At 44.9% G+C, this 14903-nt stretch overlaps 1 protein-coding gene across 5 annotated transcripts in view; it reads left to right on the top strand.

The window, feature by feature from the left end:
- SRPK2 (SRSF protein kinase 2) overlaps nt 1-14903 on the top strand; it is a gene marked incomplete at both ends in the record, with an annotated part of 147784 nt that extends 132881 nt beyond the window's left edge. For 2 of the 5 annotated variants that reach the window (XM_080621794.1, XM_080621797.1), the window contains 4 exons: nt 7596-7665; nt 8523-8615; nt 9045-9137; nt 14719-14903. In XM_080621794.1, coding sequence (XP_080477920.1) covers nt 7596-7665; nt 8523-8615; nt 9045-9137; nt 14719-14903 — 441 coding nt within the window. The remainder of the gene's footprint in view (nt 1-7595; nt 7666-8522; nt 8616-9044; nt 9138-14718) is intronic. The other 3 variants (XM_080621798.1, XM_080621796.1, XM_080621795.1) reach the window with 2 other exon arrangements.

Here is a 14903-nt window from a genome sequence, read left to right as displayed (position 1 = left end):
GCTGATCCAGGTGTGCTCCTCACTTCTCCATCTGTGTAGCTCTTGCTGACAGATGTGATGCTTCAGAGGGATGGTCAGGTTCTCCAGCTCAGTGGGCAATGTTTTTTTCACAACGTGGCTGCCAAATTCTTCCGAAACGGTTTCCTCAGAAGTAGTGCAGAGCACTGCTTAGTAGTAAAGAGCACACATGAAGATTGCTTAGCTTGCAAAATTGAAGAGATTCTCCATGTGCTGTATATCCACTACCGTGTCAGATTCTAGATCATGTCTCCATTAAAAAAAAAAAATACAATAAAAACCAGGCCATTCTTTGAAAGAATTTAGGATCCATAGGGTTTCTGTGAGAGAGGTTTATGTGTACATAAACCATATCAGTCTTTCTGTGTCTCCTGGATTTTATGATGGACCACTTGGAATGCTTGGGACCAGGAGTCACTTGGGATCTTATCTTGGTCTTGTGCTTAATGGATCTCTGAGCCTAGGTTTTTCACTGCTTTTTGCTTGCTGATAAAATAATCTTGCTCACTGGGAATAGCATTGGCAGATTGTGAGAGCAGCAGAGCTACTGGGTTGGACTTGATGATCTTAAAGATCTTTTCCAGTGAACTTGATTCTGTAATTCTGGTTCTTGTGTTGGCTTGCATTTACGGCCAATGTTTGTGGCTTGTGTTAAATCTAGCTCAGAGGTCATGTTTTCTTACAGCAGCAGCAGACTGTTTTTTTTCATCGTACCATTTGCTCATCAGTTTTACTGCATCTTCAGTAATAAGGATGGAGATGGTGATGATGATGGTTTTAAACAAAAGCCTCTGATAATGGTGCCTTGAGCATGCAAAGCATCTGTGTTGATGTGTGCACAGCAACTTCCAGAATACCCCCCTTCTGAATCTGGCTTTTAGGACATGGTATGTTGTGCCTACATGGAGTGCTCTCCTCAACTGGGCTCTGCTGATGAGTTGGCTTCATCTAGCTGTCAACTCCATGGTTTTGGTGCATCTTGGAAAGAATACTCTGTTCTACTTGTATTGTCTTTAGTATGGGAGTAGCCAGAGATTCTGATTAGGATTGCTTGTACTGGAAGTGTACATAAAGAGAAGCATGTAAGGACTCCAGCCATATAGCAAAAGAGAGAGCAGTAACTCAGTGCTAATAACCTTTCAGTTCTTTCTTTTGGTCAATAAGTAGCACTGTAAGCCAATAGCCTAAGAGGTGAACCTTTTCATTTTAGATGATTTGGCGGCACCTGGTTCAAACCTCTTTGTATCAGATTTAAAGGATGAGAGTGAGTATCCTCAGGCCAGTACTGGTCCTCTGCTCAGGTGACCAGAGTCTGAAAGTCTTTAAGAAAAAGAAAAAAGACAGAGGAAAGAAGAGGATGCTGGTTATCTGTAGAGGCTCATAATCAGTGCATGCATGATGTGCTGTAGGGCTAATGGAAGGAGTTGGATGCCAGTGGACTTTCCCTGACTGCGATGGAGGACCGAGTTCACTTATTCTGTGCTCAGCAAAGGGTGCAGTGTAGTGTAAATTGCATTTTTTTTTTCCCAGCCTATGTTGACTCTATGTCTCAGTAATTGTGCTGTGTTTTGCTGGACATATCTGCAGATTAGCTAAGGAAATTGCACAGTGCCCTTTCTTTTTTTCTTAACAATGTGGCCTATTTGGACAGGATACTCAGCTGTTCTCATGGAAAGCTAGATGCTGGGAATCTCTCTCCACATTTATGAAATTCTAGAAAATTCTACATTCCCTTGCTGTATTAAACCCTATTTTAGTTCTGCCAACAGGGAGGTGCATCTCTTGTTTTCATCCCAAAAAAAGGAACAGATTTTGAGTCATCAGTGCCTTTGGTAGGATTGAAACCACCCTTGATGGTTTAATTTTGTCAGGCTGATTTTCCACATTGGCAGTATTGAGAGGGCTACTTTCTGCGAAGCAGAAACTGAACAGGCACTGCATGATACAGTATTTCCTAAATCTCAAACCCATGGAACACAGTACTCAACTGCTGCTGCCAAAAAATCCTGGCAAGATAAGGGAGTTAGGACTGGCAGAGGGCATCCCTTTGTATTGCTCCTGGAAGTGGCTGCAAGCACCATGATTCCACTGCTTTTCCTTGTTTATGCTCTTTGGACTGAAGACAGGAAAAGCCCCTGAAATGATGAGTCTAATCATCTGACTTTTGTTGTTCACTATGTATAGTCTTGGTTGAGCTGCAGGGAGGAGATAGCTATGTCAGAAGCCATGTCATCAGCAAAATTAGTTTATTACCACTTATCTGAGATGGTTTTCGTGGTGAGTTTTGATTCTTTTTATAGTACAAACTAGCAAATAGATCATAAGTGTAGATCAGCAGGAAGGAGGAGAAAATTGTAGTTCGTGTTTTATCTACCCAAAGAGAGCACAAATTCTGAAAGAAAATACTATGGGGGTGAATGGAGAAGGGAGCAGGCAGACAAAATGAGAGAGATGCTACTACAAGGCAAGCAAGCCTACAGGGGTGTGTTTTATTATGAGCATTTCTATTTATGTGAGAGAACTTGGAGGGACAGAATGAAAAATGAGCAGAATATAGTAATTTATGATGTTAGAATTAAACCTACATCCAAGTGTTTGTAGTTCAGGCCTCAGTTTACTTGTTACCATGATGTTCTCTCATGTGAGGTGGAAAAGCAGCTGTCCTTAACTACTCTTTCTGTGTGGTAAGCAGGGAAAAAATTATCATGTTTCTATGGGATCATGAGTATCATCATGTTCATATGTGCAAGTAGCACATACCAAAGATGTGATGACAAGCCTTAGTGTGCACAGAAGCAGTATTTTGAGGAAGAATGGGAAATCAGAAATCTGCTTGAGAGGAGAGAAAAGCTTCGAGTCGCCATGCACATATTTTTCAGTAGGCAGATTCAGTACAAAATGCTGTTATTAATCACTGTACACCCTTCTTGAAGGTGGTGGGTGGACAACCCGAGACATTAAAAAGAAAATGATGAGCATGGTGAGGCACAGGAACAGCTTTCCCAGAGAAGCTGTGGCTGCCCCATCCCTGGCAGTGTTCAAGGCCAGGCTGGATGGGCTTGGAGCAACCTGGTCTAGTGGAAGGTGTCCCTGCCTGTGGCAGAGGGGTTGGAATTGGATGAGCTTTAAGGTCCTTTCCAACCCAAACCATTCTGTGATTCTATGATTTTTCCAAAGAAACTGACTCTCCAAAGCAGCCACTCAGTATGTGCATGATTCTGAGATCAGAGTACATGAAATGATAGAAATCTGTTTCCTTTTCAAACATCCTGTACATGTCTCTGTTTTGGGTATCTGGCCCTTCTTACAAAGCACTAACCATGCAAAATACCTTTTATATTCTTTCCATTGCTTGGCTCTTCGGGGGGGATGACCATGGGAGAACAAACTGTCAGCTGGTGTGTATATCTCAGAAAGCTTTTTGCTCTTTCATGGTCCCACTTACCTGTGGAAAAGCGTTCTTAAAACTAAGCCTGTCTTTAAAGCAGTTACAGTCTTCTTATTCACAGCTCTTCATTTCAGTGGGGGCAGAGATGCTCTGGCCAGGAACCGGATTTCATCTGTCAAAATAATCATTCTGGCCTATAGCTTGTCCTTTTTCAGCTGGGGCTTCGTAAGGGAAATTCAGGGAGGCTGATGCAGTCCAAGTGAATTGTTCCTCCATCCTCTCCCAGACAGCTTTCCCTAGGCATGCATCCATGTTCAATCACCAGATTGAGTACACAGCTGTCACACAGTGAAAACGTAGCTATTTCCAATTGTGTGATTAGACATGGATCTATAATATACAACAGTGATGCCAACAGTTCAGTACTGTGGTAGGTTCGTATACAGTCAAATGGCAGAAAAGGAATCATAGCCTCTCCAGAGCCTACAAAAGCAGAAATGTGACCATTTATATGAAAGGTTCCCCATCTGCAGATGGAGAAGAACAGTCTAGACTCTTTTTCTGCAATAACCTTAGGAAAGTGCTAAGTAGCAATTGCCAGCACAGTCAGTAGGATGGATGATTGCCTTGGGCTTTTGTGCCATATGTTGAGTGTGCTGTATCTCATTTGTTATCTCCATATAATAATTGAAATGCTGATTTCTGTTGAGGTAAATGTCAGCATTAAGTAAAAAAAGATCATGGTATTTCAAAGTCAGATTTCTGTCAAGAAACTAGTTTTTATAAATTAATAGTTTCAAAGAGAAAGTAAATATGGTTCATCTGTACTTGTACCATCATAGAGATAACGGCCAAATTTAGGTGGAGAGAGAGCTCTAGTCATCTACCTTCTTCTTGAACCAGAGTTAAAGTCAGTTAGATGAGGTTATTCAGAGCCTCAACCAGTTGGGGCTGTACATAGCTGACAGGATGGCATTTCCACAGCCTGTCCCAATGCCCAGCCAATCTCACTAAAGAATTTTCTTATCTGGTTGGAATTTCCCATCTTGATGCTTGTGTCTGTTCTCTGTTGTCCTTTCATTGAGGAGAGCATATCTTGATTTTCTCTGTTACTTCCTTTCAGGCAGTGGAGTGCAGCAACTGAATCCCCCCTGCTCCTCCCCTTCTCCAACCTGACCACAGCCCACCCAGCCTCTCCTCCTGCTCAGCCCCTAACATCTTAGAGGTCCTCCTTGATCTTTCACCAGTTTGGCAGGGTCTCTCTCATACTGACGGCCCCAAACTGGTCACCACAGTCTGCAGGTGTAGATGTGAGTACTGAGGAGGGGGGAAGTGACTTTCCGTTGAGGGCTGGTGACACACTTACATACATACTGCATTACCACAAGAGTGCACTGCTGACCTGTGTTCAACTTGGTGTCTGTGAGGGTCTCCACCTCCTAATTTTATCAGTGTCAGTGTAGCAATTGGAGACTGGGTGATTTGTGCATCTACAATTGAGTGCAGAGTGTCCGTAAATACTGACAAGTGCTCAAAAGTCCGAAGCAGCAGTGCAACATCAAAACTGTAGTTCTGAGTACCAGCAGAGAGAGCTGCTCATGGTGGCACTGACTCAGTAATGGGACTGCACATGCCTTCTGGTGGCACCACACGTTTGGGCATCAGCTTAAAGAGCAGAACAACTCTGATACAGTGAGTTTATGGCTATTTATGTGCTTATTAGTGCATTTTTAACACTGAGTCTTTTACCTTACGGTAAAAACCTAGGTCAAGGATTTATTCTTTTTTAAATAAGGCCAAATTAATGTCATTTATCTTGCACTGTGTAGCTAGTCCATCCTACAGATATCTAGGAACCTTTTACCTGGTTGCTACAAATGAACCTGTGAGACATCATTGTATATGAATGCTAAAAAGTATTATAACAGATACATATTGCAGCACCCAAAAGACAAGGCTGTCTCTGGGCTGTCTCTGTGTGCAGGAGGCCAGAGTTTCTTCATTCTCAGTGCAGAGTCCTTTAAGGAGAGTCAGGAAATCAGATGTTTGAGACCCTGCTGCTCCAGTCCATGCTGGGCATGGAGTCAGGGCGATACAAAAAGGACAGAAGGAGCAGCATCATAATTTTGAAAAGCTTTAGTTTCTTGTCAGCAAAAGGGTGGTATAAATATCCCAAATCTATGAGAGCTTGCAGCTCTTGTTGCGTACAAGCTGATGTAAAATTCAGTGTATCACAGTGGTAAGCTTGGTTCTTGTGCTTCTCACTGGACAGTTTTTAGTTTTTCCAATTGAATCTGCTTAGTCCCACGCAGATACATGGAGCTATTAATACTTCATTTTTTAGGACAGAAGCTGTATTCTTTTGGAGTCTACCTTTGTGGCTAAATTCAACTGCATTTCCATTGTTCTCCAGGAATCTGGTTAAATAGCAGTGAGTTTCGTAATGTTCTCAGAAATCAGCCCCAGCAGCATGTGTTCTCCTAGGAAGGTTGGTCTGCCTCTTCCAGTGAATACATTGACGTGAGATACAGTGAGAGCACCTGGGGCTCCTCAGTCTCATCTCAGGAGAATAACAGTATTCTCCATGTTGTGTTTAGAGATCTCCACCAGTGATCTCTTCTGGCTACTTTAAAAATCTCTTCAGTTTAAATACCTGATGGTTTATGAAGTCCTTGAGGTTTTTCTCTTAAGTGTAAAATGAGAACTCTCGATCTGGAGCTAAGAGTAGAATAATAAAAAGTGAATGACTGTTTCTTAGTGATTTTAATTAAAGGCCCCATTCAATGTCAACAAGGGGCATTCTTGCTTTCTTGGCTGCTCTGTGTGATTGCAATGAATTGTTTTGGCTATAAGCTCTCTTGGATGACACTGCAACTAACAGCTTGAGGAAGCCAAGTGCCCATAAATAGGCTAAATTTGCAGGTGATTTAACAGCTCCAGATTAGGAATTGGAACAGAATTTCAGGAGATGAATATTCTGTAGTAAACGTCTTCATGGTGTGAAATCCCATCCTAGGACTGTGCCAGGAAGTTCCACCTGATTTTTGGAATGATTTTCTGGATCATGTTTTGCCTGGTCTTTGAGATGGAAAACAGTTTGATGTTTAAACCACCTGGAAAGAATTAGATTCCTGTGGCTGCTTGGGGTAATTGGTGATCTAGAGCAGAAAGAGAATAGTTTCACAAATTAGGCTGGATGATTCCATGTTAGTGCACCAGTATGGGCTCTTACAGTTATTTCAGTACTTTAAGGCTTTTAATAGGCATTACACCTGTCAAAAGAAATTCAGTTTTGTCCTCTTCTAACATGGGGTTAGCATCCCATCGAAGCATTGTGAATGGCTTGAAGGCATTAGTCATCCTGATGTCTAATCTGGATTCCTGCATCAGTGTCCACCTCAGTGTTTTACCCCAGGATGGCAGTATTTACTTTGATGACTTGAGATTCAATAAAAATACCTTTTAAAAGCTGTTATAGATTTAGAGTCATCAAGGAAGCTTACTCTGTTTGCTAAGTACAAGTAATTAATTATAGTTATAAGTGGATTTTATTTGTGATTCAGACTTTATTTCAGTCCCTAGCATGCAATCTGACAGATAATTAACCTTCAGATACAAGTGTAGCTCTTTATTATATATTTAGAAGCACCTCTCTCTCAGCTTCATTGACTTACACATATTTAACACAATCAACAGACAGCACATCATAATGCTGCCTTACACTGATGCCCCCTCCACACCCCTGTGCAGCTGATGTGCTCAGACTCATCATCCTCCACAGCCAGATGCTGTTTGCTGCTTCCAGCCACCAGGACCAATTGGAGTACTCCCTGGTCAGCTGGTGGAGCCCAGGAGTCTGGAGAGGGACCACAGGTCCACACTCCTGGTCCATCTCCTTCCTTCATGCTGGTTGAGTGGGCAGAAATGCTGGGGGTTTGGGTGTGCTGCCTGTTTCCAATCTCCAGCCTCATGTCCCAGTGGGACTTGCTCCAGAGCCTGAGTTCATGCTGTCGTTGCCCTGCAGGAATGATGGTCCCCAGGTAAGTGGCCTCTCCTCAGTGTCTGATACAGTTGTAGGCCTTGGGCTTTGAATGTTAATTCCTTTTGGTTCTGAGATAGTTGGGGTGTTCTGCTGACAAGATTAAAGACTTTATTTCAAATACCCATAAATATGTCTGTTATGTTATAGGCGTTTGAGCTAGCAACCGGAGATTATTTGTTTGAACCACACTCTGGTGAAGACTATTCCAGGGATGAAGGTATGGATCTCTTGAGATACTATATGGAGATATATATATATATATATATATATTTTCACACTCTTCTTAAATTTCCAGTGAGCTTACAGTGGAGTTAAGTTTTGTATTGTTCAAGGCCAGCTTCAACAGAGCCTTGGGCAACATTGTCTAGTGTGTGAGGCGTCCCTGCCCATGGCAGGGGAGTTGGAACTGGATGATCTTAAGGTCCTTTCCAGCCCAAAACCATTCTGTGATTCTGTGATTTGAGTGAACTGTTCATACGCATTGCTTTCAGAATATAAATACGATCTTTTTCTTTTTAGTTTTAAGTTCCATCACTAGCAATGGGTGGGCAAAAACTCCCTTCTGCAGATATTCATCCACTTAACAACTGCCTGAAGGAATTAAACTACCCTTCTTGTAAGACTGCATATGTGTGGAAACCTGGTTGAGAATAACAACATCTTAGTTTAGAAAAGAAACAACAAATCTGAACTTTATAGTATCTTCTCTTTGTAAGAGTGACACTGGAATAATGTTTACATTGTGTATTTTTATTTGAATTAGGCAATTACTAATTTTTTATTTTAAATCAGAATTTACTCCTGCTTCCATTTGTATACCTGTCCATTTCCATGCTTGTTCGCTTGTAATGCTCTTTGCAGTGGTAATGTGGGCATCATTCATTGTTCCTAAATGCTACTAATGATGCCAGAGCTCTGCTGATCCTGGAAACCTCTGCATGGATTTTCTGCAAACATTGTTGATTTGAAACTATTTCTGATTTTTTACTAATTCCAGTTTCTTTCCTCTTCTTTTTTATCCCGCCCTTTCCCTGCCCCTTCCACTCCCGTATCCTTTTTTTCTCTCCCTCATAGACCACATAGCACACATCATAGAGCTGCTAGGCAATATCCCAAGGCACTTTGCTCTATCTGGAAAATATTCTCGGGAATTCTTCAATCGCAGAGGTAGTACCTCTTCTTTTTGAAAGGTGCCGTGATGCAGACAGAAGTGGAATTGCTGTTGCTGGTTGTAGCATGTCCAATGAGGAGCATTTCCTGAAATCACACAGCAAAAACTGCTTTTTTAAAACAAAATATGAAGGAATCTGACAAAATTATTGTTTTGTTTTTAGCTAAACATTGAAAAATGACCATTGCTCCATTTGAAATTGCGCAGCAAAACTTGGCTGAAGCAGCTGATCCTCAGATGTTGCTTTGAGAAGGAAGTTTTGCTGAAAGCATCTTTCCAAATTAGCCCCTGAGCAGTCTGCACGTGTCTTTTTTACCAGGATCAATCTATTTCTGTCTGTGCCGGGCCAGTGTTAGTGTGTGCATGCAGTGTACTGATTAAACTGTTGTATGTTTCTGTTTTGCTGGCAATGTTCTCCAATGCAGACCACATAGCATTGATCATTGAACTGCTGGGAAAAATCCCTCGAAAATACGCTATGTTGGGGAAATATTCCAAGGAGTTTTTCACCAAAAAAGGTAACGGTATTTATGCACCACTAATTTAAAGCATAAAACTATCCAAAAGGAGAATATATTCATTTATGGGCACTGAAGAAATATATCCATTTAAATGGAGAGCTCTTACTACAGAAGAATTTGGTGTAAACTTGGCTTTCTGAAAAAACCCACGATTTGCAGTACTCATTTCAATATTTCATTTAAAATCCATTTGGGATGTACTCAAAGTGTGGCTGTTAACAAATGTCTGTGTCTATCTGTTGTCCGGTATTCGTGTAAGTGTAAGGAATCAAGTGATGCGTAGCTTGTAATGTGATGGAAGATGGTCTGTCAGCTAGTTTTGATCATATGTCATGGCCCAGCAGATGCTACTGATAAGAAACATCAAGGTGGGAATGGAATACCTGGGCAATAGACGCAGCTGCATGCAGTCAGTCTTTGCGCTCTCATAACCTCCCTGAAGAGAGAGCATTCAGAGGAGATGGCTGTGACCGTGATGGAGAAAGCTGCTCAGTGTGCGCTGTGCTGTCTCACTCCAAACACTGAATTACTGTAATGTTCATGTGCCACAGCCATAGGCAAGCACTTAGTGTTTGGTGTCGTACACAAGTGCAGCCCTTCTAAAATTAAACCCCTTGAATTGCTACGAGGGAGTGACCAATCTGAGCAGACACACTGGGCCTGACAGTTCTTTTGTCTCTTTGTACTTCGTCTTTGCTAGGGTGCTCCTAAAGACAGGTTTTTGACACATGAGGCAATGTGGGGGTGCTTCGAGTGTCTTTTGTCCTCTCAGTGTATGAGACAGTGCTGTGTTGTAAGGACAGACAGGGATGTCAGGAGCACCCATCATGTGATGTGGAACATCTGGAGTCGCTGGCGAGGGTGCTTTCCTGCTGAGCAGCGCTGGGGCTGCCCTCTTTCCTGTTACTCCATGTACCTGAGCACACAGCTTGTTGGTAGGGCCAGTGCTGACCAGCTCCATTGGGCATGTGGGGAGCTGAGCTGTAAGAGGTTGGGGTCAGGAGGCAGGAGACAACCAGTGCTTCATCCTCCCTTGCATGGAGCCGACTGTTCTGTGTGGGTATTTCTGGCAAAGCAGTGACATCCGCATGCTTGCATTGCCTTAAGGAGGATGTCATGGTGTTAAACAGAGTGTGAAGAAGGGCAGCGCTGATGATCAAGGCGATAGAGCAACTGCCATTTGGGGGAGACTGAAATGCCTGGGGCTCTTTAGTGTGGAGGGGAGAAGGTTGCTGGAGGGATAATGAAGATTTACAAGTTAGTGGATAAGCTGAAAACAGAGTGGCTGTTTGCTAGCACCTACTGTGTGAGAGCTGGGGGACACCCAGTGGAACTCGAACTTAAAACAGGTGCTTACCTGCACAGCAGGCAGTCGGAGCCTGGGGGTTACAGAGAGAGGCTGGATCAGGAGGCTCAAGCTAGTCCCATGTTAACTGAGATTTTCTTCCCTGTGAGGGTGGTGAGGCACTGGCACAGATTATCTGGAGAAGCTGTGGCTGCTCCATCCCTGGCAGTGTTCAAGGCCAGGTTGGATGGGGCTTGAAGCAACCTGGTCTAGTGGAAGGTGCCCCTGCCCGTGACAGGGGATGGGAACCCAATGAGCTTTAAGATCCCTTCCCACCCAGACTACTCGGGGATTCTGTGACATGAACAAACAGGGCTGAAACGTCCATAAATGTATAAAGCAGTAGAAAGGCTGGGCAGGAGGCACCCTCCAGCACCCTGTCAGGGCCCGCCAAACGCTCCTGGTTTGCTCCTGGGTGCCCATCCTCCCTGCCTTTCCTATGCCACTGTCACAGGCAGGTACTGAATCAGAGAGACCCCCCGGCCTGACCCCTCTAAAAGCATATACATCTTGTGTTCCTCATTTCCACTTCATGCCAGATGGCATTTTCTAATGATGCCACAGAACTTTAAAATGACCCAGCAGTTACACAATAACCACAGTGTTTGTGGCACACAGAAAAAGGGAAGTTTGTAAAATTCCCATGGGGAGTTTCATGTGCTTCCGTGAACATTGTCCACTGCAGAGTGTCACTGTTGTCCTCTGGGCCCTGATCCATAGTGACATTCCTCAGAGGCACCATCTGCTGTGGCCCAGGGTGGGATGTAAGCACTTCAAAAAGCCCGGTTCAGCCACCACACAAACTGTAAGTGCAGGTTTGGTTTTTCTAGACCGTGGTCTCTTTTCTCCTGATATTTGCCAGCCCTGCTTCCTAACCTGCACGAGATGCCGGCTGTTGGAAGATGCCTGTTGGAAGTTGTGACAAGGAAAAGCGCTGCTAGAAGGGAACGGCGGGGCTCTGCCCCACCTCCCTTGCTTCCATCCATTGTACCATGAGGCCTCAACAGCAGTTCTTGCATTAGTTCTCGGGAGCATGTCCTCAAAGTACATAGTAGCAGATTATCTCCCACTGCTGCTTCCCAGTCCTTTGAGTCATCCCTTTCTCACTGTTAATAACCCATCCTTCTCTTCCCTGGTGACACATCTTGAATTTGTCTTTGACAGATTTCATAGACGAGCTCTGTGTTTTGTATTCTGGTCAGCAGAGAGAGCTTTAAATAGCACCTTCACCCCCACAGGTCCCTCGGAAACTTCCTCAGCAATTTCTTTCTGACAACATTCCATTTTCCAGGAGGTCCTTTGCTGCCTCCACTCTGGCCACAGGGGTTTTACAGTTCTGACAGCTCCATTGTCCTCTCTGGATATTTCCTGTGTGCTTCAATATCAAAAATAAATGAAGAGCTTTTGTTGGGAAGTCCTCCCTTGCTGTTACATTTCTAGCATTTCTTTGCCAATTCACATTGATGCTGATTGCTGATGGTGTCAGACCGATGGGATTGTGCTTTCCATTCCTCCCTTAAACATCAGCACTGCCTTGCTGTCCTCGGGGCTTTGAGCAACCTGTTGTAGAGGGAGGTGTCCCTGCCCATGGCAAGGAGGGGTTGGAACTGGGTCATCTTAAGGTCCCTTCCAACCCAAACCATTCTGTGGTTCTGTGAAACCTCATGAACCAAATGAAAACTTGTGTTGTCAGACACCTCCATTTCCTGTGCTGCTCTCCAGTGCTTCAGGGTGGAAATGAGATGAACCCACCACGTTAAAATAAACTGAGTTTCTCATCCACCTCAGTTGTGTAAATTGCCTTTTACTCACCCTGCTTTGATTCCATGGTCATCATTGTGGTACTTACTGAAAGCTGAAGCGCTAGTTTAGTTCTTGTCTCCCACAAAGATAATTTTTACTGCATCCTATCTTCTTAAACACTTCTGCAATCCTTATGGAATTTCTTGAGGGAAATTCCAGCCCATAGTGCTAAATAGTTTGTTCCTCAGCAGAAAACCACAACAGAACATCGTACTGCCCAGGGTGTGCTGGTATTAGCTTGGGTTTAGTTTGAGTACTTCAAGTTCAGCATACACAAACAAAATAAGGAGTATGCTCTTGCAGGGGGGTTGGACTAGATGATCTTTTGAGGTCCATTCCAACCCTTGGGATTCTGTGATTCAGACAGTATGAACTTGCCTTAACGGCGACACCAGGAGCCTCATCTTGCAGTCTCACTTTATACAACCCACGGGAGGGAAGGTGCCTAAAATGACCTATTTTGTGTACAGAAGTGAAGATAGTGCTGCATGGAAACACAGACACTCCCCCAGAGCCAGTCTGGTTTAGTAAATGATTATGACAGCCCTTGCAATGAATGCTGCCAGCTGGGGAAGCTCTGGACACAGCTGCATTTACTTGTTCTTAGCCATTTTTTGCTTGCAGTCAATAACAAGCATCATAGTTTAACCCTCGCTGGCAACTGAGTCCCTCTTTTCTGTCACTTTTTGTAATACCAGAGTTTGTGCATGTTTACGAGCTGGTTTTCTGCTTGTTCTTGTTAGTGGTCACCAGTGCGCACCTCTGGAAACCTTCAAATGGGTCAGGTTTTCATCAGCTGAATTTCAGAGTCGCACAAAGGTTTGTGAAGGGCTGAGAGTGAGCCTGGAAATGAATGCACTTCTCCAGGATGTGCTGTCCTTTCCCTTCATTCATACCATAGGACTTTGGGCCCAAACTAGAGCCTGGTTTGGTTTGACTGGTGGGTACTGGTGGGACATGCTGGTGCGGACATAACCTGGCAGGATACACCTGCTGCTTTCACTGCTCCTGTCTCAGCACCTCTCCTGCCTGCACAGTGGAAAGAGGACGGGCCCAGCTGTGGGCAGCACCTCTGGACTCTGGGGCCAGCAGGTCTCTTGTCTTCCTCTTGCAAGTAATGGAGTGTTTGCACGCTTGCTGGTTTGGGGGTCTGTATGATGGCATCTGGAGAGCTGCTCTGGCACCTGGCCTAGAACGGTCTGCTGTGGCCTGAAGCAGCAGAATTGTGTCCTCCTGGGCCTCGGGTGGCTTCCATCTGTTGCGTTCGGATGCTCAGTCGCTTGGGACAGTCTGAGGACACGTTTTTCTCCTGCCCTGAACTTCTGTAGCCACAGGGATGTACAGAAACAGACCTGAGAGCTGATGTCTGATGGCGTTGTATGGGCAGTAGATCAGAGCCAGGGACAACCAGCAAGTTGCCAAACCACTTCACTTACGATAGTATGGCCTGTGAGCCCCATACCTGCTGGTGTAGTGGGCTTGTGAAGCTGTGGAAGAGTCACGTTCAGCTTCTAGAATGGGGTGAGAACGCGTCACCCTCCTTGGAGCTCAGAGGCCATCACAGAATAACCACGGGGGTCTCTGTGGATCGTGATGTGGAGACCATCTGGCTCAGATGTGTGTCTGGGAAAAGGGGGATGGCAGTGGAGGTGCAGGGAGCAGCCAGAAGAGTCTTTCTTCCCTGTTGTGCCAGATGTCCTGTGGATAGAGCTGGATAATAGTGCTGGTTTGAATGGCAGAAGGGCTCTCGCCTCCCTCATTGTTCTGGTCGCCAGCACGCTGCCAGATTGGCTGAGTGCCCCCTCCTTGATGGAGCTCAAATCCCGTAGCTGCTGTTGGCTGTGGGTCGGAGGAGCTGTAGGGAGCGGCAGGTGCTTCCTCCTTGGGAAGGATTCAGACCAGGCCTCCTGGGGGTTTGTCTGGGACATGGAGCAGTCTCCAAGTGCCAGACTCTGGGCTGGGCTTGGCTGGGAGTGAAGTGCTGCTCTGGTGCCTTGTCAGCCAGTGCCACACAGTGAGGCAGCAGCCTGTGGTGCAGGGACCTCCTTGTGGGATGGGGGCAGTTTGTGTAACGTTGGGGTCTGTTTGCTGGTTAAGAAGGAAAAGCCTTCGGTGTTCTTTGCCCATGGTGCGAGCACACAGGAGTGAGTGAATGAGTGTATTTGTGCATGGGAGAGACAGTGTGAAACCCCAGAAGTGATGTGTGCTGGGTGTCACTGCGTTCGCTGTAGGTTGATTCTTGGTTTTGACATTGGATGTGCTCTGCTCCTTTGAGGACCTCAGCAAGCTGGCAGCGTACCACCTTTCCCAAACAATTCTCAGCTTGGTCAAGGCGCTGTGAATGCGGAGTGAGAGAAAAATGACACAGGGATTAGTCGCTCACAGGGATAAGGAGGGATTTGTCTAACGCAGTAACGTTTCTGTTTGCAGGAGAGCTCCGACACATTACCAAGCTGAAACCTTGGAGTCTCTTTGATGTGCTTGTGGAGAAGTACGGTTGGCCTCATGAAGATGCTGCACAGTTTACAGATTTCCTGATCCCCATGCTAGAAATGGTCCCAGAGAAGCGCGCTTCAGCTGGAGAATGCCTTCGGCATCCGTGGCTGAATTCTTAG

This window comes from Psittacula echo, assembly GCF_963264785.1.
Source record: "Psittacula echo genome assembly, chromosome: 1".
Lineage (NCBI taxonomy): Eukaryota > Metazoa > Chordata > Aves > Psittaciformes > Psittacidae > Psittacula > Psittacula echo.
Note: the sequence above shows the minus strand (reverse complement) of the source record. Positions and strands in the feature narration are given on the sequence as shown.